At 62.2% G+C, this 25,110-nt stretch overlaps 4 protein-coding genes across 10 annotated transcripts; 2 read left to right on the forward strand and 2 right to left on the reverse strand.

Annotated features, from left to right (window-relative positions):
• Nucleotides 1-93: 93 nt before the first annotated feature.
• On the forward strand, nucleotides 94-6,722 carry FLOT1 (flotillin 1). Of its 2 annotated transcripts, XM_075738391.1 has the most exons (12): nucleotides 94-312; nucleotides 405-480; nucleotides 613-703; nucleotides 1,127-1,270; nucleotides 1,667-1,786; nucleotides 2,263-2,358; nucleotides 2,603-2,755; nucleotides 3,143-3,324; nucleotides 3,943-3,988; nucleotides 4,124-4,261; nucleotides 6,191-6,355; nucleotides 6,469-6,722. In XM_075738391.1, exons 1-12 carry the CDS (start codon nucleotides 270-272, stop codon nucleotides 6,499-6,501), a joined length of 1,287 nt encoding a protein of 428 aa, XP_075594506.1. In that variant the 5' UTR covers nucleotides 94-269; the 3' UTR covers nucleotides 6,502-6,722. The 2 variants fall into 2 exon arrangements, with proteins under 2 accessions (XP_075594506.1, XP_075594507.1); XM_075738392.1 differs by lacking the exon at nucleotides 1,127-1,270 and having other exon boundaries at nucleotides 165-312; nucleotides 6,469-6,608.
• A 256-nt stretch (nucleotides 6,723-6,978) lies between these two features.
• On the reverse strand, nucleotides 6,979-13,819 carry TUBB (tubulin beta class I). 2 transcript variants are annotated; one of them, XM_075738375.1, is made up of 5 exons: nucleotides 13,594-13,796; nucleotides 10,435-10,543; nucleotides 10,094-10,204; nucleotides 7,528-9,021; nucleotides 6,979-7,481 (listed from the first exon to the last, which is right to left on the reverse strand). In XM_075738375.1, the coding sequence occupies exons 1-4, from the start codon at nucleotides 13,648-13,650 to the stop codon at nucleotides 7,964-7,966; spliced, it is 1,335 nt and encodes a 444-aa protein (XP_075594490.1). In that variant the 5' UTR covers nucleotides 13,651-13,796; the 3' UTR covers nucleotides 6,979-7,481; nucleotides 7,528-7,963. The 2 variants fall into 2 exon arrangements, with proteins under 2 accessions (XP_075594490.1, XP_075594489.1); XM_075738374.1 differs by having other exon boundaries at nucleotides 6,979-9,021; nucleotides 13,594-13,819.
• A 788-nt stretch (nucleotides 13,820-14,607) lies between these two features.
• On the forward strand, nucleotides 14,608-21,855 carry MDC1 (mediator of DNA damage checkpoint 1). Of its 5 annotated transcripts, none has more exons than XM_075738323.1 (11): nucleotides 14,608-14,750; nucleotides 14,861-14,923; nucleotides 15,194-15,239; nucleotides 15,363-17,986; nucleotides 18,105-18,161; nucleotides 18,285-18,727; nucleotides 18,908-18,982; nucleotides 19,372-19,557; nucleotides 20,137-20,262; nucleotides 20,780-20,890; nucleotides 21,426-21,855. In XM_075738323.1, exons 1-11 carry the CDS (start codon nucleotides 14,705-14,707, stop codon nucleotides 21,828-21,830), a joined length of 4,182 nt encoding a protein of 1,393 aa, XP_075594438.1. In that variant the 5' UTR covers nucleotides 14,608-14,704; the 3' UTR covers nucleotides 21,831-21,855. The 5 variants fall into 5 exon arrangements, with proteins under 5 accessions (XP_075594438.1, XP_075594437.1, XP_075594439.1 ...); XM_075738322.1 differs by having other exon boundaries at nucleotides 18,905-18,982; nucleotides 21,426-21,854; XM_075738324.1 differs by lacking the exon at nucleotides 18,908-18,982.
• A 117-nt stretch (nucleotides 21,856-21,972) lies between these two features.
• On the reverse strand, nucleotides 21,973-24,318 carry LOC142598927 (uncharacterized). The gene is made up of 2 exons (XM_075738401.1): nucleotides 24,169-24,318; nucleotides 21,973-23,097 (listed from the first exon to the last, which is right to left on the reverse strand). The coding sequence occupies exons 1-2, from the start codon at nucleotides 24,232-24,234 to the stop codon at nucleotides 22,042-22,044; spliced, it is 1,122 nt and encodes a 373-aa protein (XP_075594516.1). The 5' UTR covers nucleotides 24,235-24,318; the 3' UTR covers nucleotides 21,973-22,041.
• Nucleotides 24,319-25,110: the final 792 nt, after the last annotated feature.

A 25,110-nucleotide genomic window follows, 5' to 3' on the forward strand; every position in this document is an offset into this window, starting at 1 on the left:
AACACAAACCCCTAGCGGACCAATGGGGCTGCGAGGAGCTCGTGGCGTCACGGGTCGCTAGGTGGAACGCGGGGGAAGGGGCGGGGCGGGGTGGGGTGTTCTCTGCCGCGGGGGCTGCCGGGATCGTGGCGGTCCGGTGACGGGTGGGGCCGCGCTGCAGCGGGAGGAACCGAGCGGGGGGGGGGGGGGGCGCCGGTTACCGGGAGGAGCGGAGGGGGCTACCGGGCGTCTGGGCCCTGTCGCCGGTCTGTCTGCTGGTCCCCGCCGAGATGTTCTTCACGTGTGGCCCCAATGAGGCCATGGTGGTGTCGGGTGAGTCGGGTGTCGCCCCCCCCCCCCCCGCACCCCTTCCACGGGTCCGTCCGTGGGTCCCCGGGTCCCCACTGACTTCTCTGTCCCCTCAGGTTTCTGCCGCAGCCCCCCCGTGATGGTGGCCGGGGGGCGGGTGCTGGTGGTGCCGTGTCTGCAGCAGATCCAACGGTGAGGGGACACACCGGGGGAAGGGGGCGAGCCACGGGGGGGGACGCGGTGACACGGGAACCGGGGGGTGACGGGAGAGGGAACGTGGGGGACACGGAGTGGGTGACAGCGGCGTGACCCGTCCTCCCCCAGGATCTCCCTGAACACCCTGACCCTCAATGTGCGGAGCGAGAAGGTCTACACCCGCCACGGCGTCCCCATCTCAGTCACCGGCATCGCCCAGGTACCCCCCCCCACCCGTGTCACCCCCCACCCGTGTCACCCCCCACCCGTGTCCCTACAGTTGCTGTCACTCCTCTCCAGGAGCAGTGCAGCCCCTTTTAAGGGGTGCCGTGGTGGGGCCCACCCGGTGTCTAGGGAGGGAGCCTCTTAAAACGGCCTTGTCATGCTACAGTGTGGGGGGGTATCCTTAAAAGGGCTCATCGTAGCGGTCCCCACTAGTTCTCTTAAAGGGGGCTTGGTAGTGCTAGCTGTGTGTTGGCGGGGCGGCATTCTCTTAAAAGGGCACACGCTAGTTCCTCTTAAAGGGGTCACGCTGCAGCGGTGGGACCCCCAGGGATAGGAGCAGGGCGCACATGTGTGAGGCGTGTGCGTGCGAGGTGTGCGTGTGCAAGGCCGGGCGTTCCCTTGGGACACGCGCACGCAGGTGAAGATCCAGGGGCAGAACAAGGAGATGCTGGCGGCCGCCTGCCAGATGTTCCTGGGCAAGTCGGAGAGCGAGATCGCCCAGATCGCCCTCGAGACCCTGGAGGGACACCAGCGTGCCATCATGGCCCACATGACCGTGGAGGTGAGGGGGGGGGGGGGGGGCCCAGACATGCCCCTTGGGGCCGGCCATGCCCATGTCACGAGACCCACAGTCCCTGGGAGCTTCCCTTAACCATGAGCCCCGCCCCCTTTGCTGAAGCCCTGCCCCCTTTGCTGAAGCCCCACCCCCTTTGCTGAAGCCCCGCCCCAGAGACCACACCCTTTCCCCAAACCCTGCCCCTAGAAGCCCCACCCCATGTGGAAGCCCTGCCTCCATGCATGCAAGCCCCACCCCTTCCCCTAGGAAGCCACGCCCCCTTCCAGAAGCCCCACCCACCCGAGGCCACACCCCACAGCCCCTGCCCTGATGGCCCCGCCCCTTTGTCAGGCCACACCCCCCTGCCCCACCCCTCTAAGCACCCCCCACCCCCCCCTGCAGGAGATCTACAAGGACCGCCAGAAATTCTCGGAGCAGGTTTTTAACGTGGCCTCGTCTGACCTCGTCAACATGGGGATCAGCGTGGTCAGCTACACCCTGAAGGACATCCACGACGACCAGGTGGCACCAGGGGGCGGACGGGACGGGGGGGGGGTCGGCGCGGCCAGATGCGCCCCGGGGGACATCGGGCGGCACCAGGGAGGCGGAGGGGGTGGGGACGCGGCGGGGACGTCAGCGTGGTCGGTGGCCTTGAGGGGTACGGGGGATGGTGGGGATGGGGACAGGGACCCGGGGATGGGGATGATGGTGGACCTGGGGATGGGGGACACAGAGGGAGGGACACAGGGACGGAGAAATTGGGATAAGGACAAAGGAACGGTGTTGTGGGGACAGGGATATGGATGCGGGGACATCAGGTGAAGGACAGGGATGCTGGAGCGGGACCAGGGTGGGGACAGAGGTTGGGGACATCCAGGCAGGGATTGGGTTGTCACCAAGGCCACCAGCTCTTGCTGGGGCAGGGACAGCCAGAGCAAGGGAGGGATGCGGTGGGGTGAGGGGGGTGTGGCAGCGTCCCCCTGTCCCCCTGTCCCCAGGACTACCTGCACTCGCTGGGGAAGGGACGCACGGCCCAGGTCCAGCGCGACGCCCGCGTGGGGGAGGCAGAGGCCAAGCGGGACGCTGGCATCCGTGTGAGTTTGTCACCTCTGTCACCCCCGGGCCCCCCTGAGGTCACCCGTGTCCCTCATCTGCCCACGTGTCCCCCTGTTGCCTCACTGAGGTGTCTGGATCCCCCCCAATGTGCCCATGTCCCCCGCCACTGGGTTGTCTCCGAGGTCCCCACGTGTCCTTGTGTCGCCTTCCAATATCCCTGGACCCCCCATATCCATGTGTCCCCCCATCCCCAGTGTCCCCAACGTCCCCGTGTCCCTGCAGGAGGCTCGGGCACGCCAGGAGCAGGTCTCGGCGCAGCTGCTGAGCGAGACGGCGATGGCGCAGGCCCAGCGCGACTTCCAAGTGCAGCAGGCGTTGTGCGACGCCGCCGTCAGCGCACGCAAAGCCCAGGCTGACCTGGCCTACCAGCTGCAGGTACGCCGGATGCCTGGGACCCCCCCTCAGATGTCTGGGACCCCTCCCCAGGACACCTGGGTCCCCTCTGCACACCCCCAGGGTGCCCGAGTCCTTCCCCTGGATGCCTGAGTCCTCCCAGGACACTCACATCCCCCCAGTCCTGGGGTCCCCGCTAACATCTGGGGCCCCCTGAGATGCTTAGTGTCCCCCGTCCCCCCCCCCAAGACTCCTGGGTCCCCCCAGACAGCCGGGCACCCTGGATACCTGGGTGTCCCCAGCACCTTGCCCCCCAAAAAAACCACCTGGGTGCCCCTTAACATCTGGGGTGCCTGGGTTCTCCTGGGTGTCGTGTGTGTATCCCCCTCCCGGGTGCCGGCGCGGAGCTGAGGGGTGCTGCGGGTACAGGTGGCGAGGACGAAGCAGCAGATCGAGGAGCAGCGGGCGCAGGTGCTGGTGGTGGAGCGGGCGCAGCAGGCGCAGCTGCAGGAGCACGAGATCGGCCGCCGCGAGCGGGAGCTGGAGGCCACCGTCCGTAAACCCGCCGAGGCCGAGCGCTACCGCCTCGAGCGCCTGGCCGAGGCCCAGCGGTGAGCCCTGTCCCCGGGCGGTGGGCCCCACTACCTTGGGTGAAGCCATGCCCCTTTAAAGGGGAAGCCCCGCCCCACTCTACCAAGCCACACCCCCAAGAGGTGGGCCCCACTACCTTGGGTGAAGCCATGCCCCTTTAAGGAACGTCATGCCACTTTAAAAGGGCCGTTTTGGCCCCAACTGGTGGGCCTCACTGCACTGAAGTTCTGCCCTTTTAAGGGAAGCATTGCCCTTTTAAAGGGGAGCCCTGCGCCTTCTACCAAGCCCCAGCCCCAGCCGGTGGACCCCACCACTTGGGGGAAGCCGTGCCCCCTTTAAGGGAAGCCATGCCCCCTACCTGGTCAAGGAGGTGGTGCCTTTTGAAGGGGAGCCCCGCCCCTCCCGCTATGCCACACCCCCACATAGTGGACCCTACCGCGCTGAAGTCATTGCCCATTTAAAGCAAGCCTGCTTTGTAGGCCACGCCCCCATGTCACGGCCTCCTGCTGGGGCCACGCCCCTTTTAGGGCACGCACGAGTCTTTGAATGGCGGCCAGACCACGCCCCCCCGAGCCACACCCTCCCAAGCCCCTCCCACTCAAGAGGCTCCACCCCCTCCAAGCCCCGCCCCTCCGCAGGTCGCAGCTGATGATGCAAGCGGAGGCCGAAGCTGAGGTCATGAGGGTGAGTCTGGGCCCGGGGGGGGGGGGACACACACAACACGCGACGACACGTGACGACACGCGACGACACACACGTGTCCGGGTGGGGGTGACACACGGTGCACGGACACCCCCCCCCCCCCCCCCCCACCCGTAGGTGACGGGGGCGGCGCGGGCGGCGGCGGTGGCGGCGCGGGCGCGGGCGGAGGCGGCGCAGACGGCGGCGAAGGCCGAGGCGTTCGGGCAGTACCAGGAAGCCGCCGTCGTCGACATGGTGCTGCAGCGCCTGCCCCAGGTGTGGTCTGGGGGGGGTCCCCTGATGGGTTTGGGGTCCCAGGGGGGTGTTTTGGGGTCTCCAGGGGGTGTTTTGGGGTCCCAGTGAGGTATTTTGGGGTCCAGGGGATGATTTGGGGTCCCAGTGGGGTATTTTGGGGTCTCTGGGCAGTGTTTTGGGATCCCAGTGGGGTGTTTTGGGGTCCAGGGGGTGATTTGGGGCCCCAATGAGGTATTTTAGGGTCCTAATGGGGTATTTTGGGATCTTCAGGGGGCGGCTTGGGGTCTCCAGGGGGGTGTTTTGGGGTCTTCAGGGGGCGGCTTGGGGTCCCAGTGGGGTATTTTGGGGTCTCTGGGGGGTGTTTTGGGGTCCCCTGATGGATTTGGGGACCAAATGAGGTATTTTAGGGTCCTAATGGGGTATTTTGGGATCTTCAGGGGGCGGCTTGGGGTCTCCAGGGGGGTGTTTTGGGGTCTCCAGGGGGTGATTTGGGGTCCCAGTGGGGTATTTTGGGGTCCAGGGGGTGATTTGGGGTCCCAATGGAGTATTTTGGGGTCTCTGGGGGGGTGTTTTGGGGTCCCCTGATGGGTTTTGGGCCCCAATGAGGTATTTTAGGGTCCTAATGGGGTATTTTGGGGTCTTCAGGGGGCAGCTTGGGGTCCCAGTGGGGTGTTTTGGGGTCCCCTGATGGGTTTGGGGCCCAGTGAGGTATTTTGGGGTCTCCAGGGGGTGATTTGGGGTCCCAGTGAGGTATTTTTGGGTCTTCAGGGGGTATTTTGGGGTCCCAGTGGGGTATTTTGGGGTCCAGGGGGTGACTTGGCGTCCCAATGGAGTATTTTGGGGTCTCTGGGGGGGTGTTTTGGGGTCCCCTGATGGGTTTTGGGCCCCAATGAGGTATTTTAGGGTCCTAATGGGGTATTTTGGGGTCCAGGGGGTGATTTGGGGTCCCAGGGGTGTGTTTTGGGGTCTCCAGGGGGCAGCTTGGGGTCCCAGTGGGGTATTTTGGGGTCTTCAGGGGGTATTTTGGGGTCCCAGTGGGGTATTTTGGGGTCCCAATGGAGTGTTTTGGGGTTTCTGGGGGGTGTTTTGGGGTCCCCTGATGGGTTTTGGGCCCCAATGAGGTATTTTAGGGTCCTAATGGGGTATTTTGGGGTCTTCAGGGGGTGTTTTGGGTTCCCAGTGGGGTGTTTTGGGATCTTCAGGGAGTGTTTTGGGGTCCCCAATGGGTTTAGGGTCCCAGTGGGGTATTTTGGGGTCTCCAGGGGGTGTTTTGGGGTCCCAGTGAGGTATTTTGGGGTCCAGGGGATGATTTGGGGTCCCAGTGGGGTATTTGGGGGTCTTCAGGGGGCGGCTTGGGGTCCCAGTGGGGTGTTTTGGGGTCCCCTGATGGGTTTGGGGTCCCAGTGGGGTATTTTTGGGTCTTCAGGGGGTATTTTGGGGTCCCAATGGAGTGTTTTGGGGTTTCTGGGGGGTGTTTTGGGGTCCCCTGATGGATTTGGGGCTCCAATGAGGTATTTTAGGGTCCTAATGGGGTATTTTGGGGTCTCCGGGGGGTATTTTTGGGGTCCCCTGATGGATTTGGGGTCCCCAATGGGTTTAGGGTCCCAGTGGGGTGTTTTGGGGTCCCACTGGGGTATTTTGGGGTCTCCAGGGGGTGTTCCGAGGTCCGCTGATGGATTTGGGGTCCCTTTCATGGGGTTGGTGCAGTTTGGGGGGAGTCCACGGGGGTATTGTGGGGTCCCTGGGATCCTCATGGGGCATTTTGGGGGGGTGGTAGAGGGTATTTTGGGGTGCTTCTATGGAACAGGGGCAGTCTGGGAGGATTGTGGGGGACAAAGGAGCATTTTGGGGGTGAAAGATGGTGATTTTGGGACAGATAAGGAGGCATGGGGGGGGTTGAGGTGCTAGGGGTGGATTTTTGGGGTTAAACCCGCTGGTTTTGGGGGGCAGGTGGCAGAGGCGGTGGCCCAGCCGCTGCTGGGGACGCGACGAGTGACGTTGGTGGCCGGCGGCTCTGGTGACATCGGGGTGTCGCGGCTCCCGGGGGAGATCCTGGATGTCGTCACCCGCCTGCCCGCCGCCGTCGAGGCCCTCACGGGTGTCAGCGTCACCCAGGTCTGCACCCTCACCCCCCCCCCCCCCAAGTTTGGGGACACCGGGACCTCTGGGTCCCCTGGGTGGGGTGTGACACCCGGGTCCACTCCTCAGACCCCTCTTTGTCCCCACAGGCCACCCAGAAGAAGTCCGAGTGCCAGGCTTGAGCCAGGACCACCGTGTCCCCGAAAGTGCCACCTCGTCTCCGAAGTGCCACCACCCCCCTGGACCCCCTGTGTCTCCGACGTGCCACCACCTCCCAGTGATACGTGTCACCCCCCCCCCCAGCCTCTGTCCCCCCACGATGTCACCACCCCCCCGGCATGTCCCCAAGGTGGGGGGGGAAACGTGTCCCTTTGTCCCCAAATCATTAAAGCTGCTACGCAGACCTGGGTCCCTCAGGGGGTCGGGGGGGTTTGGGGACACCAGAAGGGATGTGGGTGGCCCCGAGAGGTGACGAGGACACAGGAGGGTCGTGCGTGTGTCCCCCCCCCCCTCAAGGACATGGGGACCCCCCCAGAGGGACCCTGAAGGGGACAGAGGAGACCCGAGGACATTGAAGGGGACACGGGTGGGACCCCAGGAGGGATACGGGGACCCCCAACATGACGTAGGGGACAGGAAGGGGACAAAGGACACGGCGGTGGCTTTACATCCCGGGTTTATTCCTCGCCCGGGGGCGGCTTTTCAATATGAAAAAAAAAAAAAGGAAGGAAAAAAAAAAAAAGCTTAAAAAGGGAAAAAAACAAACCAAAAAAGGATGGCTTTGGGGGGAGGGAACATGGAGGGGACAGGAGAGCCTCCGGTTGGGGACACAGGGGACAGGGCCACCCGGGAGCCCCCTGCACTGGAGTGGTGGTTTTGGGTGGAAAGGGGGCGAATTGGTGCCCGGGGGCTGCAATAATTTAGTGGTGATGTCACCCCCGGCAGTGGGGGACATGGGGACAAGGGGGGGTGACACGGAGGGGACGGTGGCTCTGGAGCAACAGGGACCTTCTGGGGACAGTGACAACGGAGAGGGGATGGTGACGAAGATGGTGGTGAAGGACAGGGACGCTCCAAGGACGAGAACTCTGGTGACGATGATGAAGGACGAGGACTCTTCAGTGACCGCGATGAAGGACGAGGACTCTCCGGTGACAAAGGACTCTAGTGACCGCGACGAAGGACGAGGACTCTCTAGTGCTGAGGACACTGGTGAAGACCAAGGGCTTCCTGGGGACGAGGAGAAAGGCTGGAGGTTCTCTGAGGATGACAAAGGCCAAGGGCTCTCCAGTGACAACAGCGAAGGCTGAGGGCTCAGGGGACAACCGTGAGGAAGGCCAAGAGCTTTCTGGTGACGATGGTGAAGGACAACAGCTCTCTGAGGATTGATGACGAAGGCCAAGAGCTCTCCAAGGACCATGGTGGAGGACAAGGGCTCTCTGAAGATGATGATGAAGGCCGAGGACAATGATGAAGACCAAGGGCTCTCCGAGGACGATGATGAAGGACAAGGACTCTCCGAGGATGAAGGCCGAGGGCTCTCCGAGGACGACGGTGAAGGACGAGGGCTCTCTGAAGACAATGACAGCGAAGGACGAGGGCTCTCCGAGGATGACAACGGCAGTGAAGGACGAGGGCCGTCCCTCAGGCCTCCTCTTCGGCCTCTTCACCAAAATCCTCCTCCTCCTCGGCGGTGGCATCCTGGTACTGCTGGTACTCCGAAACCAGGTCGTTCATGTTGCTCTCGGCCTCGGTGAACTCCATCTCGTCCATCCCTTCGCCCGTGTACCAGTGGAGGAAGGCTTTGCGTCGGAACATGGCCGTGAACTGCTCCGAGATGCGCTTGAAGAGCTCCTGGATGGCCGTGCTGTTGCCGATGAAGGTGACGGCCATCTTGAGGCCACGCGGCGGGATGTCGCACACGGCCGTCTTGACGTTGTTGGGGATCCACTCGACGAAGTAAGAGCTGTTCTTGTTTTGCACGTTGAGCATCTGCTCGTCTACCTCCTTCATGGACATGCGGCCTCGGAAGACGGCGGCCACTGTGAGGTAACGGCCGTGACGGGGATCGCAGGCTGCCATCATGTTTTTGGCGTCAAAAACTTGTTGGGTGAGCTCGGGGACAGTGAGGGCGCGGTACTGCTGGCTGCCGCGTGACGTCAAAGGGGCGAAACCGGGCATGAAGAAGTGAAGACGCGGGAAGGGCACCATGTTGACGGCCAACTTACGGAGATCGGCGTTGAGCTGACCAGGGAAACGCAGGCAGGTGGTGACGCCGCTCATGGTGGCAGAAACGAGGTGGTTGAGGTCACCGTAGGTGGGAGTGGTCAACTTCAGGGTACGGAAGCAGATGTCGTAGAGAGCTTCGTTATCGATGCAGTAGGTCTCGTCCGTGTTCTCCACAAGTTGGTGGACAGACAAGGTGGCGTTGTAGGGTTCCACCACCGTATCTGACACCTTGGGAGACGGGACAACGCTGAAGGTGTTCATGATGCGGTCGGGGTATTCTTCACGAATTTTGGAGATCAGGAGGGTCCCCATGCCCGAACCGGTGCCACCACCCAACGAGTGGGTCAGCTGGAAGCCCTGAAGACAGTCGCAACTCTCCGCCTCCTTCCTCACCACGTCCAGGACCGAATCCACCAGTTCAGCCCCCTCCGTGTAGTGACCCTTGGCCCAGTTGTTGCCCGCGCCGCTCTGGCCTGGGGTGGGGACACGGGGGGGATGTCACGGAGGGAGCTCCCTGGGAGAAACTGAGCTCTTTGGGGACTTTGCTCACTCAGCCTGGGGGCCTTCAGGCCAACCTAGAGGACCTCAGGGATCTCCCATCCCACCTTTGAGGACCGTCACCCTGCTTGGGGACCTTCAAACCAACCTTCTTCACCTTGAGACCTTGATCTCACCCTTGGGGGGGAACTCCAGCGACCCTCCACGGTGACTTCCAGCCCACCCTTGGGGAACTTTATGCTCCTTGGGGACCTCCATCCCACCCTCGAGGACCCTGAGCACCTCCACTGCCCTTGTTGGGTGTCTCTACCTGACCCTTGGGACCTCTACCCTTCTCCTTCAAGACCCCCAAACCATTCTTGAGGACCTTGGAGACCTCCATCACTCTCCTCCTTCATCTCCACGCCACCCTTGGGCCATACTGAGCGCCTCAGGGACCTCTGTCCAACCCCAGACCACATCTGACCTCCTTGGGGACCACCATCCCTGCTCTTGGGGACCTCCAGCTGGTCCCGAGAAACCTTAAGCTCCTTGTGGACCTCCATTACCTTCCTACGGGACCTTTTGTTACCCTTCGTGGGGACCTCTCTCCCACCCTTGGGTGTCTTAAGCTCCTCGTGGACCTCATCCATTCTCCTTAGGTTATCTCCATGCCACCCATGGGTGCCCTGAGCTCCTCAGAGACACCCATCACCTAGGGGACCCTCATCCCCCTGATTTGGGGACCCCAATAACCCTTCCAGAATCAAAGTGGGGGCAGCTCTGGGGACACAGGAGACTCCGGCCACTGAGAAGGGGACCTGCCACCCCACTGTGACAAGCACCTGAGGGCCACCAAGGAGGGATGGGTCGCTCTACTGGGAAGGGCACTCATGGGCCACCCCAGTGGGGACAGAGGGGACCCACCACCCCACCCCATGGTGATGGTCACCAAAGGACCACCACTGAGAACCTCATAGCCCCCAAAGAAAAATGCCACCCCACACCTCCAGGTCACCTAGGATGACATGGGGACCCCATGGGACAGCGGGTGACACGGGGACTCACCGAAAACAAAGTTGTCTGGCCGGAAGATCTGCCCGAAGGGTCCTGAACGCACAGAGTCCATGGTGCCCGGCTCCAGGTCCACCAAGATGGCCCTTGGCACATACTTACCCCCTGGGGACATCGCCGTGTCACCAGGGGGATTGCAATGGTGACAACATCACATCACTTCCCCGCCCCCAAAACCTCTAGAAACCACCCCAAACCCCGAGGGGGCGGAAAGAGGAATGGGCGAGCTGAGTGTGTCAGGTCTCAGGCGGAGTGGGATGGGGACGTGGAGGGGATGATGGGGACGGAGGGGTGACGCCGGGGAAGGGGTGACAGGGGAAGGGGTGACGCCGTACCGGTGGCCTCGTTGTAGTAGACGCTGATGCGGTCGAGCTGGAGGTCGCTGTCGCCATGGTAAGTGCCGGTGGGGTCGATGCCGTGTTCGTCGCTGATCACTTCCCAGAACTGGGGGCAGAGGGCGGGGTCAGAAGGGCTCCGCCCCCTCCCAAAAGTGGGTGGGGAAAGGGCTGAGCCCCCCCCCTTGGGGCTTTAAGAGTGGGTGGGGCCCGTCTTGGGGTGGGAGGGGTCTATACAGGGGCGGAGCCTGTGGGAGTGAAACCTCATTGGAGGAACAAACCCTAGGGGGCTGAGCCTTGAAAGGGTGTGGAATCTTATTGGAGGAGGCAGCCCAGGGGGTGGGGCTGCACTGGAGGAGGGAGTCCTAGAGGAAGACCAACCCTGGGGGCGGAGCCAACTCCAGGAGCACCAATCCTAGGGGGGGAGTCAACTCAGGGGGCTGGGTCAGCCTGCAAGGGGTGGGGACCGCCCCTGAAAGGGGCAGAGCCTAATAACCCACAGGGGCGTGGCCAAAGTGGGGCGTGGCCACACCCCCCCCCAAAAAAAACCAGGCGGGCGGGAACCGGAAACAGCATTTGAATTGTGGAGGCGCTTAAGAAAAGAAAAAAAAAAAAACACGTTTAATTTCAGAAACGCTCAAAATTTTGCCTTTTTACCCTTCAAAAATACTCATCCTTTCCCTTGAAGGAAAAAAAAAAAAAACAAACCCAAAACACAAAGCTGAAATTTTAATTTTTCTCGCCCAAAAAATCTGCCAAAGGGGAGGGGCGGATAGGAACAAAGGGTGGGGGAGGGGTCCCCCCAAGGTCATGGGGGGAGGGGGACCGGGCCACGCCCTGCGGGTGAAAAGAGGCCAAACCACCCCAATTTGAGGCTGAAAGTGAAGGAATGGGTTAAAAACGCCAATTTAAGTTAAAAAGCATCATTCCAGAGACTGGGAACCTGCATTTAAAATCGTTGATTTTTTGGAGTCGGGTAATTATCATTTTTCTGAATAAATCCTGTGTCAGAGCAGAAAAAAAAGGGGGTTTCTGGCTAAAAAAATTAATTTGGTATTAAAAAGTTCATTTGGGGGGGGGGGACCAATTTGGGGCTGAAAATCTGTTTCAGCGCTGAAATGCGCGGTTTTGGAACAAAAAGCCTCTACGGTGGTGCTGCAGAAAAATAGTAATTCTGCAGTAGGATGATCCTGGTTTGAGGCTAAAAATCACTATTATGGGGCTAGAAACACCATTTCGGGGGAGAAAAATGCTTTTTCGGTGCCCAAAAACCTCTTCATAGGCATTTTTGAGAACAAAGATCCTATTCTAGGGCTGAAAACCTCCATTTTGGGGGCTGAAAACTCCCATTTGGAGAAACAAAGATCCTATTCTGCGGCCAAAAACGTCCTTTTTGAGACAAAAATTGCCGTTTGGGTGCCGAAACCCCCATTTTGGTACTAAAAAATCTTTTTGGGGCTGAAAAAAATCTTTAGGGGCGGGAAAATCCTATTGTGCAGAAAAAAACTATTCCGGCAAAGTAAAAGCCTATTCTGGGGCCAAAAATAGCCATTTGGGGACCAAAACTGCCATTGTGCAGCAAAAAGTCCCTTTTTGGGGTCAAGAAAATTAATTTTTGATAAAAACTCCCTTAATTTGCAGCAGAAAAAAGGCATTTGGGAGCACAAAGATCCTATTCTTGAGCTCGGGACCTCCATTTTGGGGCTGGAAACCTCCATTTTGGGCCCGAAACCCCCAGTTTTAGCTGTGAAAAAAATCCACATGAACTAAAAAAAAAAACGAATTTTGGGTTCAAAAGTTCCTTTTGGGCCCTCAGAACCCTGTTCTAGGGCTGAAAAGAGGGATCTGGGGGTCCAAAAGTGGTAATTCAGGGAACAAAGATCTTACTCTGAAGCTGAAAACCTCCATTTTGGGGCTGGAAAATTCTTCTGGGGGCAGAAAAAAATCCACATTTTAATGCTGAAAAAATCCCATTTTGGGGTAAAAAAATCCTACTTTAGGTCTAAAAATCTGATGGTCTGAAATTCTGTGGGGGGACACAAAATCCCCCATTTTGGGTCTGAAAACGCCATTTCAGGGAACAAAGCTCTTACGCTGAGGCCAAAAAACCTCCATCTTAGGGCCGGAAATCCCAATCTGAGGCCAAACTCCTCTATTTTGGGGCTTTAAAACCTTTATTTTTAACCCCCCAATCCCTATTTTACATCTGGAAAAAGGAAAACCCTATTTTGGGGCACAAATACCCCATTTTTGGGGCAAAAATCATCCAGTTTGGAGCCAATAGGTCTTCCTGAGAGGCGGCACGCCCCTATTTTGGGGCTGAAAAAAACCCACTTTTGAGGCAGAAAACCCTCATTTTGGGGCCGAACACGCGGTGGGCGGCACGCCCCGATTTGGAGGCAGAAATCTTTATTTTGGAGGCATAAACCCCAAATTCTGAGAGCGGGAAGCGCTTGTTTTGTAGCCAAAATACCTTATTGCGGGATATAAAACCCTTTTTGGGGGCAAAAATCGCCATTGTGGGGCTGAACACGCCGGGGAAGGGCGGGTCGCCGCGGTTTTGAGGTTTAAAAAAAAAAAGCATCTTTTTAACTTAAAATTCTCGCTTGGAGAAGGAGAGGGCGTGTATGAAAGCCCTTATTTTGGGGCGAATCACCCCAATTTAAGGCTAACACCCTCGTTTTCTGACTGAAAAATTCCCTAATGGAGGCAAAAAAATAGCTATTTTGGGGCCGAATTTCGCGAAAGGGGGTTTAGGTGATGGAAATTTATTTTTTTTTTCTGGTAAAAGGAGTTATTTTGGGGCTGAAAATCCGCATTCCCTCAGGCGCGGCGGGAAACCGCCATTTTGGGGCCGCGTGAGAAGAAGGGGGAGGGGCGGGGCTCCCCCATTTTGAGGCCAGAAACCTCCATTTTGGGGCCGAACCGCTTCATTTTGAGATCGAATCCCCGTTATTTCGCTCCGCGCCTTTCCATTTCAAGCCCTCATCGGGCAGGAAAGGGATGATTTTAGGCTCAAATCGCCCCGATTCGGGTCCGCCTTTGTCTGCGCGCGAGAGGGAGGGGCTTCTTAAAAGGGGCCGCGCGGCGGTGGGAGGGAAGAATGGAAGGGGGGGGGGGCCCACCCCGCCGGCCCGACACTGCCCGCCCGCTGTTCACCTTGGCCCCGATCTGGTTGCCGCATTGGCCCGCCTGGATGTGGACGATCTCCCTCATGGTGGTGGCGAGGGTCGGGCTGGGCGCAGTGACGGTGGCAGAGCGGTGGGCCCCACCCGGTCTTGATGGATAATTGAGTGGCGCGACCCCTTTAAGGCGGTAGCGCTGTTGCGAGCGCGGCGGCGGCGACAATGGCGGCTCTCGCGGCCCCGCGGCGCCTCATATAGACAAAGCGGCGGCGGCCGGCCCCGCGCTCCCATTGGACGGTACCGCCCTCTCGCCGCGTTTCTATTGGACAGCGCGGGCGGGAGGCCGCGCCCCCTCTCGCTGGTTGTACCGCCCCCTCACTGGGCTCGTTCCGTCACCTCTCTATGGCTGGAGGTGGGGGCGCTCTGCGCTTCGCGCTCTATGGTAGCACCGCCCACAGCCGCGCCGCCGCTCTCGAAGGACCGTCCCAGCCCCTCTCTATGCTCCCGGCTGGACAGACGCCCATTTCTACCAATGGAAGCGGCCGTTGGGCGGTGACTCGGGGCGGTACCGACCAATAGAAAAGGGAGAGGGGGTATGGGGGCGGTGCCGCGGGAGGAGTGAGCGTGGGGGCCCCGTGAGGCGGTTTGGGGGTTCTGTGGGGCAGTTTGGGGGTCCCTGGGGCAGTTTGGGGGTCCCTGGGGTAATTTTGGAGTCCCTGGCTCAGTTTGGGCCTCCCTGAGGCACTTGGTGGGGATCGAGGGGCAGTTGCGAGGGGTGTGGGGCAGTTTAGGGGGTTCCTGGGGTAGTTTGGGGCCCTGTGGGGAAGTTTGGGGCCGTCCCCGGGTCAATTTGGGGCTCCCTGGGGCAGGATACGGGGCCGAAGGGGACGATTGGGGGGGGGGGCAGGTAGAAGCCAGGGGGGTATTAGGAGCCCTGGGGCAGTTTGGGGTTGTGTGTGGGGCGCATTTGGAGCATGGGTGAGGTAGTTGGAGGGGGGTTGGACCCAAGGGGGCTATTGGGGTGTCAGTGGTGACCGAGGGGCACTTGGGGGGCAGTTGTAGCTGAAGGGAGGCAGTTTGTGGGGTACTTGTGCAGTTTGTGGGGTACTTAAGGGCTGGGGGAGCAGTTGTACCCCCCCCAGACCATGCAACGAAGGCGCCACCAAGGCCTCAGCACTGCGGGGGGTGCAGGTAGGTCTCCCCCCCCCCTGGATTTTGGGGTCCCCTCCCGGATACCTGGGTCCCTGTGGAGGGGGAGTCCTACAGCCCCCCCACCTCCCCGATGCCTGGGTCTTCCACAGGACAGGGACTGGAACCGGCCCCCTCCCTCGCCAGCGACTCAGAGGATGACGAGCTGCCTTGGCGTGAGTGTGCAAGGATGGCGGAGTGGGGGTGGCGGGAGAACACGCTGTTATCGTGTTATCATAGGGCCTACAGAAACACAACAAGGTGGTGGTTACAGTAGGACCTACGTAAATGCCGGCGGCATGTTACTGTAGGAAGCGCCAAGATGCGGAGGTGGGCAGTGGAAGGGGGCAAGCTGGGATCTGATAGCACCCTCTGGGGTTAATGTAGGCCCTACAATAATAATCTCTGCCCCATTCCCAATAATAATCTCTGCCCCATTCCCCCAGGCCCTGCTCTCGGAGACACTATCTCACCCCGAATTGTGCCAGAGAGGTAGGTGGGACCCCAATGTGTGGGTCCCTTGGGGGGTTCAGGGTGTCTGAGTCCCTTAGGAGTGAGCCCGGATGCCTGGGTCCATCAGGTGGACCCCAAATCCCAACATCCCCCTCCCCGCAGCGACCCAGAGGAGCCAGATGTGTGCCCAGATGTTCAGGGCCCCCGAAAACGCCGCCACACCCCCGCATCAGAGCAGCACCCGGATGTGGCCATACCCTGCTCAGATCCAGACGTCAGGCGATCCAAAAAGTGCCGTTACAGCCCCAAAACCACCACAGATCCAGATGTGGGAAGAAAAATGGCTATTTCAAATGTTCGATGCCGAAATCACTCTCTGAACCCCAAAAAGGTCGCGGATCCAGATGTGAAACATCTGGAAGGCAGCAACCCAACTCTCGACATTGAGAGTGATACAGATGTCAAGGTGCCCCCCAAAACTGCTCTTTTTCACCCAAACTGCCACCCGACTGCCCTGGAGGTGAGCAATAACCCAGATGTGGAGGAAGGGGTCAAAAATCCAGATGTTGGAGGTGCTAAAAATGGATTTGGGATGCTTGTGGTGGACAGTGACACAGATGTGGAGGAGGTTGAGGTCCTTCCAGATGTTGTTTGCCCAAAAATACGTAGAATGGACAAAAAAACCCTGAGTGTGGAGATGGAGACCCCAAATCCAGATGTTGGAGGTCCTAAAAATGGATGCTGGACACTTGTGGAGAGCAATACAGATGTGGAGATGGAGAGCTCAAACTCTGTTGAAGGGCCTAAAAATAGACATCAGATGCTCACGGTGGATAGTGATACAGATGTGGAGGAGAATGGAGCCAATCCAGACATTGGATGCCCCCAAACCCATCAAACGACCCAAAACGTACCAAAAACCAGAAATACTGAGATGGAGACCCACAGTGCAGACATTGAAGGTTCGCAGAAAGGACATCAGATGCTCACGGTGGACAGCGATACAGATGTGGAGGAGAATGGAGCCAACTCAGATGTTGGATACCCTAAAGCCCATCAAACAACCCAAAACTTACCAAAAATCCCAATTATTGAGATGCAAAATGCAGATGTTGAAGGTTCACAAAAGGGTCATGGGATGCTCACGGTGGACAGCGATACAGATGTGGAGGAGAATGGAGCCAACCCAGATGTTGGATACCCTAAAACCCATCGAACAACCCAAAACTTACCAAAAATCCCAATTATTGAGATGCAAAATGCGGATGTTGAAGGTTCACAAAAGGGTCATGGGATGCTCACGGTGGACAGCGATACAGATGTGGAGGAGGACACTTCCAATAGAGATGTGCACCCAGAAAGCCACCGAACAGCCCCCAGAGACCCAGATGTGAAGACAGAGACCACAAATCGAGATGTTGAAGGACAACAGATTCTCCTGGTGGAAAGCGATACAGATGTTGAAGACGACACTTCCAATCCAGATGTTGGGACTTCAAAAACCCATCAGGTAACCCAAAATGTGCCAAGAAGCCCAGATGTGGAGACGAAGAGTCCGAATCCACGTGCCGAAGGACCCCAAAACCAACACTGGACGCTTGCGGTGGACAGTGATACAGATGTGGAGGAAAATGAAGTGAATCCAAGTGTTGAGTGTCCAAAAACCCATAGAATTACTCCCAAAACCTGCAGAGACCCAGATGTGGAGATGAGGAACCCAAATCCACATGCTGAAGAACTCCCAAATGAGCATCGGAACCTAGAGGTGGACAGTGACACAGATGTGGATGATGACAATCTAAGTCAAGCTGTTTTTTGCCCAAAAAGCCACAAAACACCCCAAAACACCCGGAAAGACCCAACTGTGGTGATGGAGACCCCAAATCCAGATGTTGGTGGCCTCAGCCATGGCTCAGTGGCCCCCAATGGTGACAGCGATACAGATGTGGAGGACCTCAACGCCCTTCCCAACATTGGAGCTCCAAAAACGCACGGGATAACCCATGAAGTCATGGAGACAGTTGCTAAGATGGCTGCTGCTCCAGATGTTGACCCCGAGAGGCCAACACGGACCAGTGACGATCCAGATGTGAAGATGTCATTCCCAGCTCCAGATGTTGGAGCCCCCAAAGCCCGGTGCCCTGTCCTGAATGTGGACAGTGATACAGATGTTGAGGACAACGGCATCATTCCAGATGTTGGGACAGTGCAAGGGTGTCAAGGGGCATCTGGTGACCCAGATGTGGTAATGACGTCCCCAAATCCAGATGTTTCCTCTACCATGAGACCTGGGGATGGTAGCGACACCGACATGGAGGAGGTGGCTCCCACTCCAGATGTTCGGAGCCGAATCCAGACCCGAATCCGGACCCGAAATCGGTCCCATCCAGAAACAGAGGACCCCACCGTGGGCAGCAATACCGCTGTGGAGGAGACAGACCCAAACCAACAGAAATCATCCCCAAATCGGCAAAGTTTGTCCCCAAAACCACACGGTGCCGCAAGCGTGGGAGGAGTGGTCTCAAAACATCACGTTTCAGCCCCAAATACAGATGAGAAACCCCCGAATCCAGATGTTGGGGTGCAACAAGACAACGGGGAGACCCTGGTGAGGGGTGAGGATCCAGTTGTGCAGCCAGATGTTTCAACCCCCAAATCTCCACATCCGTCTGCAAATTTGGATGTCACCGGCGGTGCTGATGGTGGGCCCAGCAGTACCGAGGCCATCTCCGGCGGGGACACGGGTGGGGATGCGAGTGCGATGGTGACAGAGAGCGACATCGACGGTAAGCGAGGTGACCCCAGATGCCTGGGGGGGGGGGGGTGTCCCCCCAGATCCTTGGGGACCCCCCCCCCATGGACACATGGATCCCTTCTCAAGGCTTTTCCTTCCCCCCCTCCCAGAAGACCCCGACCTCTTCTTGGAGCCCACCCAGAGCTTCTTGCCACCGGTGCCCGAGGGTAGGTGGCCCGGATGCTTGGGTGCCCCCCCCCCCCCAACACCTGGGTGCCCCCCGGACACCTGGGGGTGTGTGTATGTGTCCCTGCACACACGGGTGTCCCCCCAGCGTGCTCCTCCTGCAGGTGCAGCCCCAGACTGGGACCCCGAGGAGCCCACCCAGCCCTTCTTCCTCCCCGAGGAGGAGGAGCAGCCACCCCTGGCGCCCCCCCAGGACCCCCCCGGTCCCTGGGTCCCCCCGATGATGACGGTGACGCCGGTGACGCCGGGACGGGAGGGGCCTCGCCGAAGCCAGCGCCTGGCCAGGAGCCGAGGGGGCGGAGCTACGGAGGGCGGAGCCTCTGGCAGGGGCGGAGCTACAGAGGGCGGAGCCTCTGGCAGGGGCGGAGCCAGCAGGGTTAGAGGTGGAGCACCCCCTGTCCCCGCCCCCGTGCGGCGCAGCCCCCGCCTCCGGACCCGCCCCACTCCACCTGAGCCGCCAACCGTGAAGGGGCAGGTGGTGCCCCGCCCCCCACCGAAACCACGCCCCCATCGGGCAGGCCACGCCCCCTCCAAGAGGCAAGCTCAGGTGGGTGTGGCTTGGGGGTGTGGCCGGGGGGGTGGAGCCTACAGGTGATGGGCGGGGCCAGCTGGGGTGGGGCTTCTGAGTGGGTGGGGTTGGTTGCACAAGCAGGGCGGGGCCTAATGGGATGGGCGTGGCTTGTTGGGAAGGGGTGGGGTCTCATGCTGTGACTCCACCCCCCAGGAGGAGGAGGAGGAGCCACCAGAGGTCGTGGGACCCCAGCTCCGCCCCCGGGGGGGCCCCAGCTCCACCCCCCTCAAGGTATGGTGGGAACGGGGGGGGGCAGCACCCCGGGGTGTCCCCCAATATCCCCATGTCCCCTCGGGGTGGCCCCAGGCAGAGTCCCCCATGTCCCCCCCACGTCCCCCCCCACGTCCCCCCCCATGTCCCCCCCATGTCCCCCCCACGGTGTCCCCCCACGTCCCCCCCCATGTCCCTCCCATGGTGTCCCCCCCCACAGTGTCCCCCCCATGTCCCCCCCCATGTCCCCCCCACGGTGTCCCCCCACGGTGTCCCCCCATGTTCCCCCCTCATGTCCCTCCCGTGTCCCCCCCACGGTGTCCCCAACGCGTCCCCATGTTCACGGGAGTGGTGGTCAGCCGAGGGTGTCCCCGACACATCCCCACGGTGTCCCCCCACGGCGTCCCCAGGTGCTGTTCACGGGGGTGGTGGCCTCCCCAGGCATGGAGGTGGCCCTGAAGACGCTGGGGGGGTCTATGGCCACCTCCGTCTTCGACTGTACCCACCTGGTGACCGACCGCGTCCGACGCACCGTCAAGTTCCTCTGCGCGGTGGCCCGCGGCATCCCCATCGTCACCCCGGAGTGGCTCCACGAGGTTCCACGGGGGGGGGGGGGGGGGGGCTGGGGACCGGGAGGGGGGGCTTGGGGACAAGGAGAGGGTCCTAGGGGACAGGAAGGGGGATCTTGGGGTCATGGGGGTCCTTGGGGACAGGGCATGGGGGTTTTGGGGACAAGGAGAAGTTTCATGGCGACAAGGAGAGTGTCTTTGGGGACATGAGAGCCCTTGGGGACATGGAACAAAGGCCTTGGGGACAGGGATGGTGTCTTTGGGGACAAGGTTCATCCTAGGGGATGTGGTGGTCCTTGGGGACATGGGAGGGTGGTCTTTGGGGACAGGGAGGTCCTTGGGGAGAAGGGAGCGGGGTCCTTGGGGACATGGGATGGGATCTTTGGGGACACGGACAACCTTGGGGACAAAGGAGAGCATCTTTGGGGACAAAGGAGGAGTCTTTGGGGACGGAGAATGGGGTGTTGGGGGACATGGTGATCCCTGGGGACAAAGAAGGGGCCCTTGGGGACATGGGGGCTTTGGGGGACAAGGGAGGGGGGCGTTTGGGGACCTGGGGGGGTCCCTGGGGTCGGAGGTGTCACCACGTGTCCCCTCTGTCCCCAGAGCACCCGCAGTGGCCGTGTCCTGGCGCCGGGTCCCTTCCTGGTGCGCGACAGCCAGCAGGAACGTCACTTCGGCTTCAGCCTGGCCCAGGCCCTGCGCCGCGCCCGACGCCACCCCCTGCTCCAGGTGACCGTCCCCAAATGTCCCCAACCCTCCCCGAGGGGCACTGTCCTCCCCAGGGGTGGCTCTGTCCCCCCCACCGAGTGGGGGACTCGACACAGGGCAGACAACAGGTGTCACCCGATGTCACCCGGTGGATCCGTGGTGGCCCTGTGTCCCAAACCGTCCTTGTCCCTCGTTGAGTTGGGTCCCCCCCATGTGGCCTCAGTCTGTTTGGGGGGGTCTGAGGGGTGTCCCCTGATGTCCTTTAGTGTCCCCAGAGTGTCCCGGGGTCTCCTTGTCACCCACCGACTCGCGTCCCCTCATGTGGCCCCATCTAGGGGTGTCCTCTCCTTTGCTGGTGTCCCCACAGTGTCCCCAAGGCGGTCCTGAGGTATCCCTGTCCCCTAAAGTGGCCCTGGTCCCCCAAGTTGTGTCCCCAAGGTGTCCTTGTCCCCCTGGACCCATCCCAGGAGCTCGGGGCCGGACGTGTCCCCCCCCGTGTCCCCTCCACGTGTGTGTGTGTGTGTCACGGTGTCCCCAGGGCTACGAGGTCCACGTCACCCCCAACGTCCATCCCGAGCCCGAGCACATGAGGGACATCGTCACCTGCAGCGGTGGCACCTTCCTGCCCACCATGCCCCACACCTACGGGGTGAGGGGACAGGGGGGACAGTGGGGGGGGACGGGACATGGGGGGGCCCAGAGCCACCGAGAGGGGGGACATGACATGGGGGACCCAGAGCCACCGGGGAGGGGACCCGAGGGATGTTGGGGGGACATTGGGTGGGGGTGGGGGTGTCCCAAAGCCATTGGGGTGACATGGTGGGGGGGGTCCAAGGGGGGTCGGGGGGGGGCATCTTGGGGGGTCCCGCTGGGGTTGGGGAGGTCTGGGGGGGGGTCCTGGGGGGTCAGGGTGCGCTGGGGGGGGTGTCGGGGTATCCCAGGGGTCGGGGGGGTCCCAGGTTGGGTTGGTGGGGCCCTGGGGGGGAGTTGAGGGTTGGGGGTGTCTTTGGGGTGCTCCTGGGGGTCCCACGGGGGGGGGGCAGAGCACCCCAGAGCTCCTGGGGGGATCCCGTTGGGATTACTGGGGATACCGGGGCCCCCAGGAGCCTCAGACCACCCGGGGAGCGGGGGCTGCCCCAGTGGTTTGTGGGGACCCCCAGTGACACCCCCCCCCCCCCCCGCAGCCGCGGCGGTTGGTGATCTCGTGCCAGGCGGACGCGGGGTGCTGGGCCCCGGCGCTGGGCGCCCGCCTGCCCTTGGCCTCGGCCGAGCTGCTGCTGACGGGGCTCCTGCGGCAGCAGCTCCAGCTCCAGCCCTTCCTCCTCCTCCCCAGCGCCACCCCCCCCGCCACCCCCCCAAACTCCCCTGGGACCCCCCCGACCCCCCCAGGCCTTTCCCTTCGTCACCCCCGCGAGGATTCTCGGGAAGCCCCGGGAAATCCTGGATCCTGCCGGGGGCTGGCGGAGCTGCCGGGCCGAGGCCGGAGCCGCCAACGACACCCCCGGGACCCCCCAGGGGACCCCTCAAGGGACCCCCCAAGGGACCCCCCCGGCACCCGGCGGCGGCCGGCAGCTCCCCCCGCCCGCTAATAAAGAGGTTTTTTTGGCAGCGAAAAAGAGGGTGATTTGGGTTTTTGGGGGGACGTGGCGGGAGGGGGGGGGTATCGCCTTCCCGGTGGGGTGGACGCGGGAGGGGACACGAATCGGGGACAAAGTGACCCAGAACCAGAACTGCAGCAGTGACGTGTTAATGCCACCGGTCCCCGGTGAAGCCGTTGGTCCCTCAGGAAGCCACCGTCCCCTACTGCGGTCCCCGTGGCAGCAGCCCCGAGAGCGCGGCGGTGGCATCCCGGCAGCGCTGGGCCACGGTGGCGGCCGTGGTGGCACTGGGGACACCGAGGGTGACCAGAAGTTCCCGGGCTACCCGCAGCGTCCCCAGGAGGTGGCCTTGGGCCAGGCGGCCGCTGGCTTCCCACAGCGTCTCGGCCACTGCCACTGCTGCCATCAGGTCCTCGGGGACACCAGGACCCTCCTGGGCCACCCCAGGAGCCTCAGGGCCACCATGTTGAGCAGCCATGGCAGCCACGGTGGCCTCAATGCCCTCGAGACGGTGTCGCAGATGACGATAGAAGCTGGTGGCCCCTTGACAGGCGGCCACCAAACGTCCCAGGGGCTCGTGGGCTACCGCCGCCCGCTGTCCCCGCTCCCTGGCCACCGCCGTCTCCACCATTGCCACCGCTGTCCTCTCGGTGGCCTCGGTGGCCGCCTGCAATCCTGCTCTGGCCTCGGCCACTCGCGTCCGGTGGGCTGCCACCTCCGAGACTGCCGTGGCCAACTCTGAGGCCACCGGCAGTGCCCGGGCGGCCACCAGCAGCTCCTGGTACGCCTTGTCCTCCTGGGCCATCGCCGCTGCCAGGTGGCCCGTGGTGGCCCCGGTGGTGGCCCCCACAGTGGCCGCAGTCCCGCACGTGTCCCTCAGGCACGCAGCGTCCCCTGCCACTGTGGTCCAAGTGGCCTCCACCAAGGCCACTGCCTCCCGCCACTCGCGGGCGATGGTTGCCACGGTGGCCCAGGCATTCCCTATGGTGGCCTTGGGGACAGCAGGATCTGCCGGCGGGACCGCAGCGGGCTCAGGGGTGGTCCCAGTGGTGGCCCCTGTGGTGGCCAGGGCGTGACGGAGGCGGGCGGCCTCTCTGTGATGGTGGCCCATGGCCCGGCTGATCTTGGCAACGAGGGCCAGTAGCCCAGCCCGCAGCGAGCCTGGTGGCCTGGCCAGTGGGACGTCCCCTGGGGTGGCCCCCAGCTCACCCAGTATAGCCACCACGGCCACCAGCGGCTGCAGCAGCTCTGGGGACGCCTGGGGACAGGGACACGGCTGGTGGCAAGGTCCCCCATGGCCCTTGTGCCCTCTGCCGTCCCCAGGTCACCCTGGGGTCCCCCAGGTCCCTTGTCCCCTTCTCGGGGTCCCTCAAAGGCCCTTGCCACTGTCAGGGTCCTCAGATGCCATCCTGGGGTCCTCCATGGCACTTGTCCCCTTGTCACCCCTTGTCCCCCCCCGCCACCCCCATCCCCTCTGCCACCCCTGTCCCCCCACCATCCCCTGTCCCCACGTCACCCTCCTGTCCCCCTGCCCCTCTGCCACCTCCCTGTCCCCCCACCCTCCTGTCCCCGTCACCCCCCTGCCACCCCATTCCCCGTCATCTGCCACTGCCCTGTCCCCCATCACCTTGTCACCCCCCTGCCACCCCCCTGCCACCCTGTCCCCTCTGCCACCCCCATCACTCCCATCCCCTCTGCCACCCCCTGTCCCGTCAGCCACCCCCCGTCACTCCTGTCCCTGCTGCCACCCCATCCCCTCTGCCACCCCCCTGTCCCCTCTGCCACCCCCATCCTCTCTGCCACCCCCCTGTCCCCCCATCCCTGCTGCCACCCCCATCCCCTCTGCCACCCCACTGTCCCCTCAGCCACCCCCATCCCCTCTGCCACCCCCCTGTCCCCCCGTCCCTGCTGCCACCCCCATCCTCTCTGCCACCCCACTGTCCCCTCTGCCACCCCCTCGTCCCCTCTGCCACCCCCCCGCCATCCTGTCCCCTCCGCCACCCCCAATCCTCTCTACCACCCCCCTGTCCCCTCAGCCACCCCCCTGTCACTCCTGTCCCCTCTGCCACCCCCTGTCCCCTCAGCCACCCCCCTGTCCCCCCTGTCCCCCTGCCACCCCCTGTCCCCTCTACCACCCCCCTTGTCCTCTCAGCCACCCCCCTGTCCCCCCATCCCCTCTGCCACCCCACCACCACCCTGTCCCCTCCGCCACCCCATCACCCCCCCGCCACCCCATTCCTCATCCCCACGTCCCCTCCGTCACCCCCCTGCCACCCCCCTGCCACCCCCTGTCCTTCCCCCCCCCCCCCATCGCTGAGATTTGTCCCACCTCAGGGGGGGTGGTGGCCCTGGTGGCCCCGGGGGTTTCCATGGGCGGTGGCGGCGCTGAGGCCATGTTGGGGACACACGCGGCTGGGGAGCGGCGGCGCGGTCGGGTACGGCCCCGAAGCTGGGCCGGGCTCGGCCCACAGGGGCTGGACGAGGAGCCGCCACCAGCGGGGCCATCGCCAGCGCGGCTGTCACCCACCCGCTCACCCCGGTACAGCCACCCACCCCCCTCGGTGTCCCCTCACGTCCCCAGTGAGACCCCACACCTCCCGTGGCCCCGGTGAGACCCCACACTTCCCGTGTGCCCCCCCCCCGTGGCCCCGGTGGGACCCCACGGACCTCGATGTACCCAACGGGGTCCCGGCGTGACAACCCGCAGCCCTCGGTGTCCCCCGATGTCCCCAATGGGGTCTCACAGCCCCTCGATGTCCCCAACAGGACCCCACTACCCCCAGCAGCCCCCACAGCTTTAATGTCCCCCACAATGTCCCCAACGGGGCCCTGGCATGGCCACCCACGGTCCCCAGTGTCCCCTGATGTCCCCCATAGGGTCCCACAGCCCCCGGTGTCCCTCGATGTCCCCTGAATGTCCCCAAGAGGGTCCAGCAGCCCGCGGCGTCCCCCAATGTCCCCAGTGCAGCCCTATGGTACCTGATGTCCCCCCTGATGTCCCCAACATGGCCCCAGCACAGCCACCCATGGTCCCTGGTGTCCCCCAGAGTCCCCCCCAGTGTCCCAACGTCCCCCGATGTCCCCCTGAGCCCCTGATGTCCCCCATTGTCCCCAATGCAGCCCTCTTGCCCTCAATGTCCTCCCCTCGATGTCCCCAGTGGGGCTCTAACACGGTCACCCGCAACCTTCAACGCCGCCCCCTTGTCCCCCGATGTCCCCAACACGTCCCCAACACGGCACGTCCCCGTTGTGTCCCCAATACTACCCCCGA

The sequence above is a fragment of the Balearica regulorum genome, chromosome 32, assembly GCF_011004875.1.
Source record: "Balearica regulorum gibbericeps isolate bBalReg1 chromosome 32, bBalReg1.pri, whole genome shotgun sequence".
Classification (NCBI taxonomy): Eukaryota; Metazoa; Chordata; class Aves; order Gruiformes; family Gruidae; genus Balearica; species Balearica regulorum.

What these genes read in the sequence shown, in the direction of transcription:
- TUBB (XM_075738374.1), bottom strand. Translation starts at nt 13,650, where the DNA reads ATGAGGGAGATCGTCCACATCCAGGCGGGCCAATGCGGCAACCAGATC. An exon ending in GCAACCAGATCGGGGCCAAG is followed by an intron (nt 10,544 to 13,593) that starts GTGAACAGCGGG and finishes CTCTGCCCCCAG; the next exon opens with TTCTGGGAAGTGATCAGCGA. An exon ending in GCCAGACAACTTTGTTTTCG is followed by an intron (nt 9,022 to 10,093) that starts GTGAGTCCCCGT and finishes TCCCCACCCCAG; the next exon opens with GCCAGAGCGGCGCGGGCAAC.
- FLOT1 (XM_075738391.1), top strand. Translation starts at nt 270, where the DNA reads ATGTTCTTCACGTGTGGCCCCAATGAGGCCATGGTGGTGTCGG. An exon ending in TGGCCCACATGACCGTGGAG is followed by an intron (nt 1,271 to 1,666) that starts GTGAGGGGGGGG and finishes CCCCCCCTGCAG; the next exon opens with GAGATCTACAAGGACCGCCA. An exon ending in CGGGTGTCAGCGTCACCCAG is followed by an intron (nt 6,356 to 6,468) that starts GTCTGCACCCTC and finishes TTGTCCCCACAG; the next exon opens with GCCACCCAGAAGAAGTCCGA.
- MDC1 (XM_075738322.1), top strand. Translation starts at nt 14,705, where the DNA reads ATGCAACGAAGGCGCCACCAAGGCCTCAGCACTGCGGGGGGTGCAG. An exon ending in GACAGAGAGCGACATCGACG is followed by an intron (nt 17,987 to 18,104) that starts GTAAGCGAGGTG and finishes CCCCCCTCCCAG; the next exon opens with AAGACCCCGACCTCTTCTTG. An exon ending in CCATGCCCCACACCTACGGG is followed by an intron (nt 20,891 to 21,425) that starts GTGAGGGGACAG and finishes CCCCCCCCGCAG; the next exon opens with CCGCGGCGGTTGGTGATCTC.
- LOC142598927 (XM_075738401.1), bottom strand. Translation starts at nt 24,234, where the DNA reads ATGGCCTCAGCGCCGCCACCGCCCATGGAAACCCCCGGGGCCACCAGG. An exon ending in GGGCCACCACCCCCCCTGAG is followed by an intron (nt 23,098 to 24,168) that starts GTGGGACAAATC and finishes CCCTGTCCCCAG; the next exon opens with GCGTCCCCAGAGCTGCTGCA.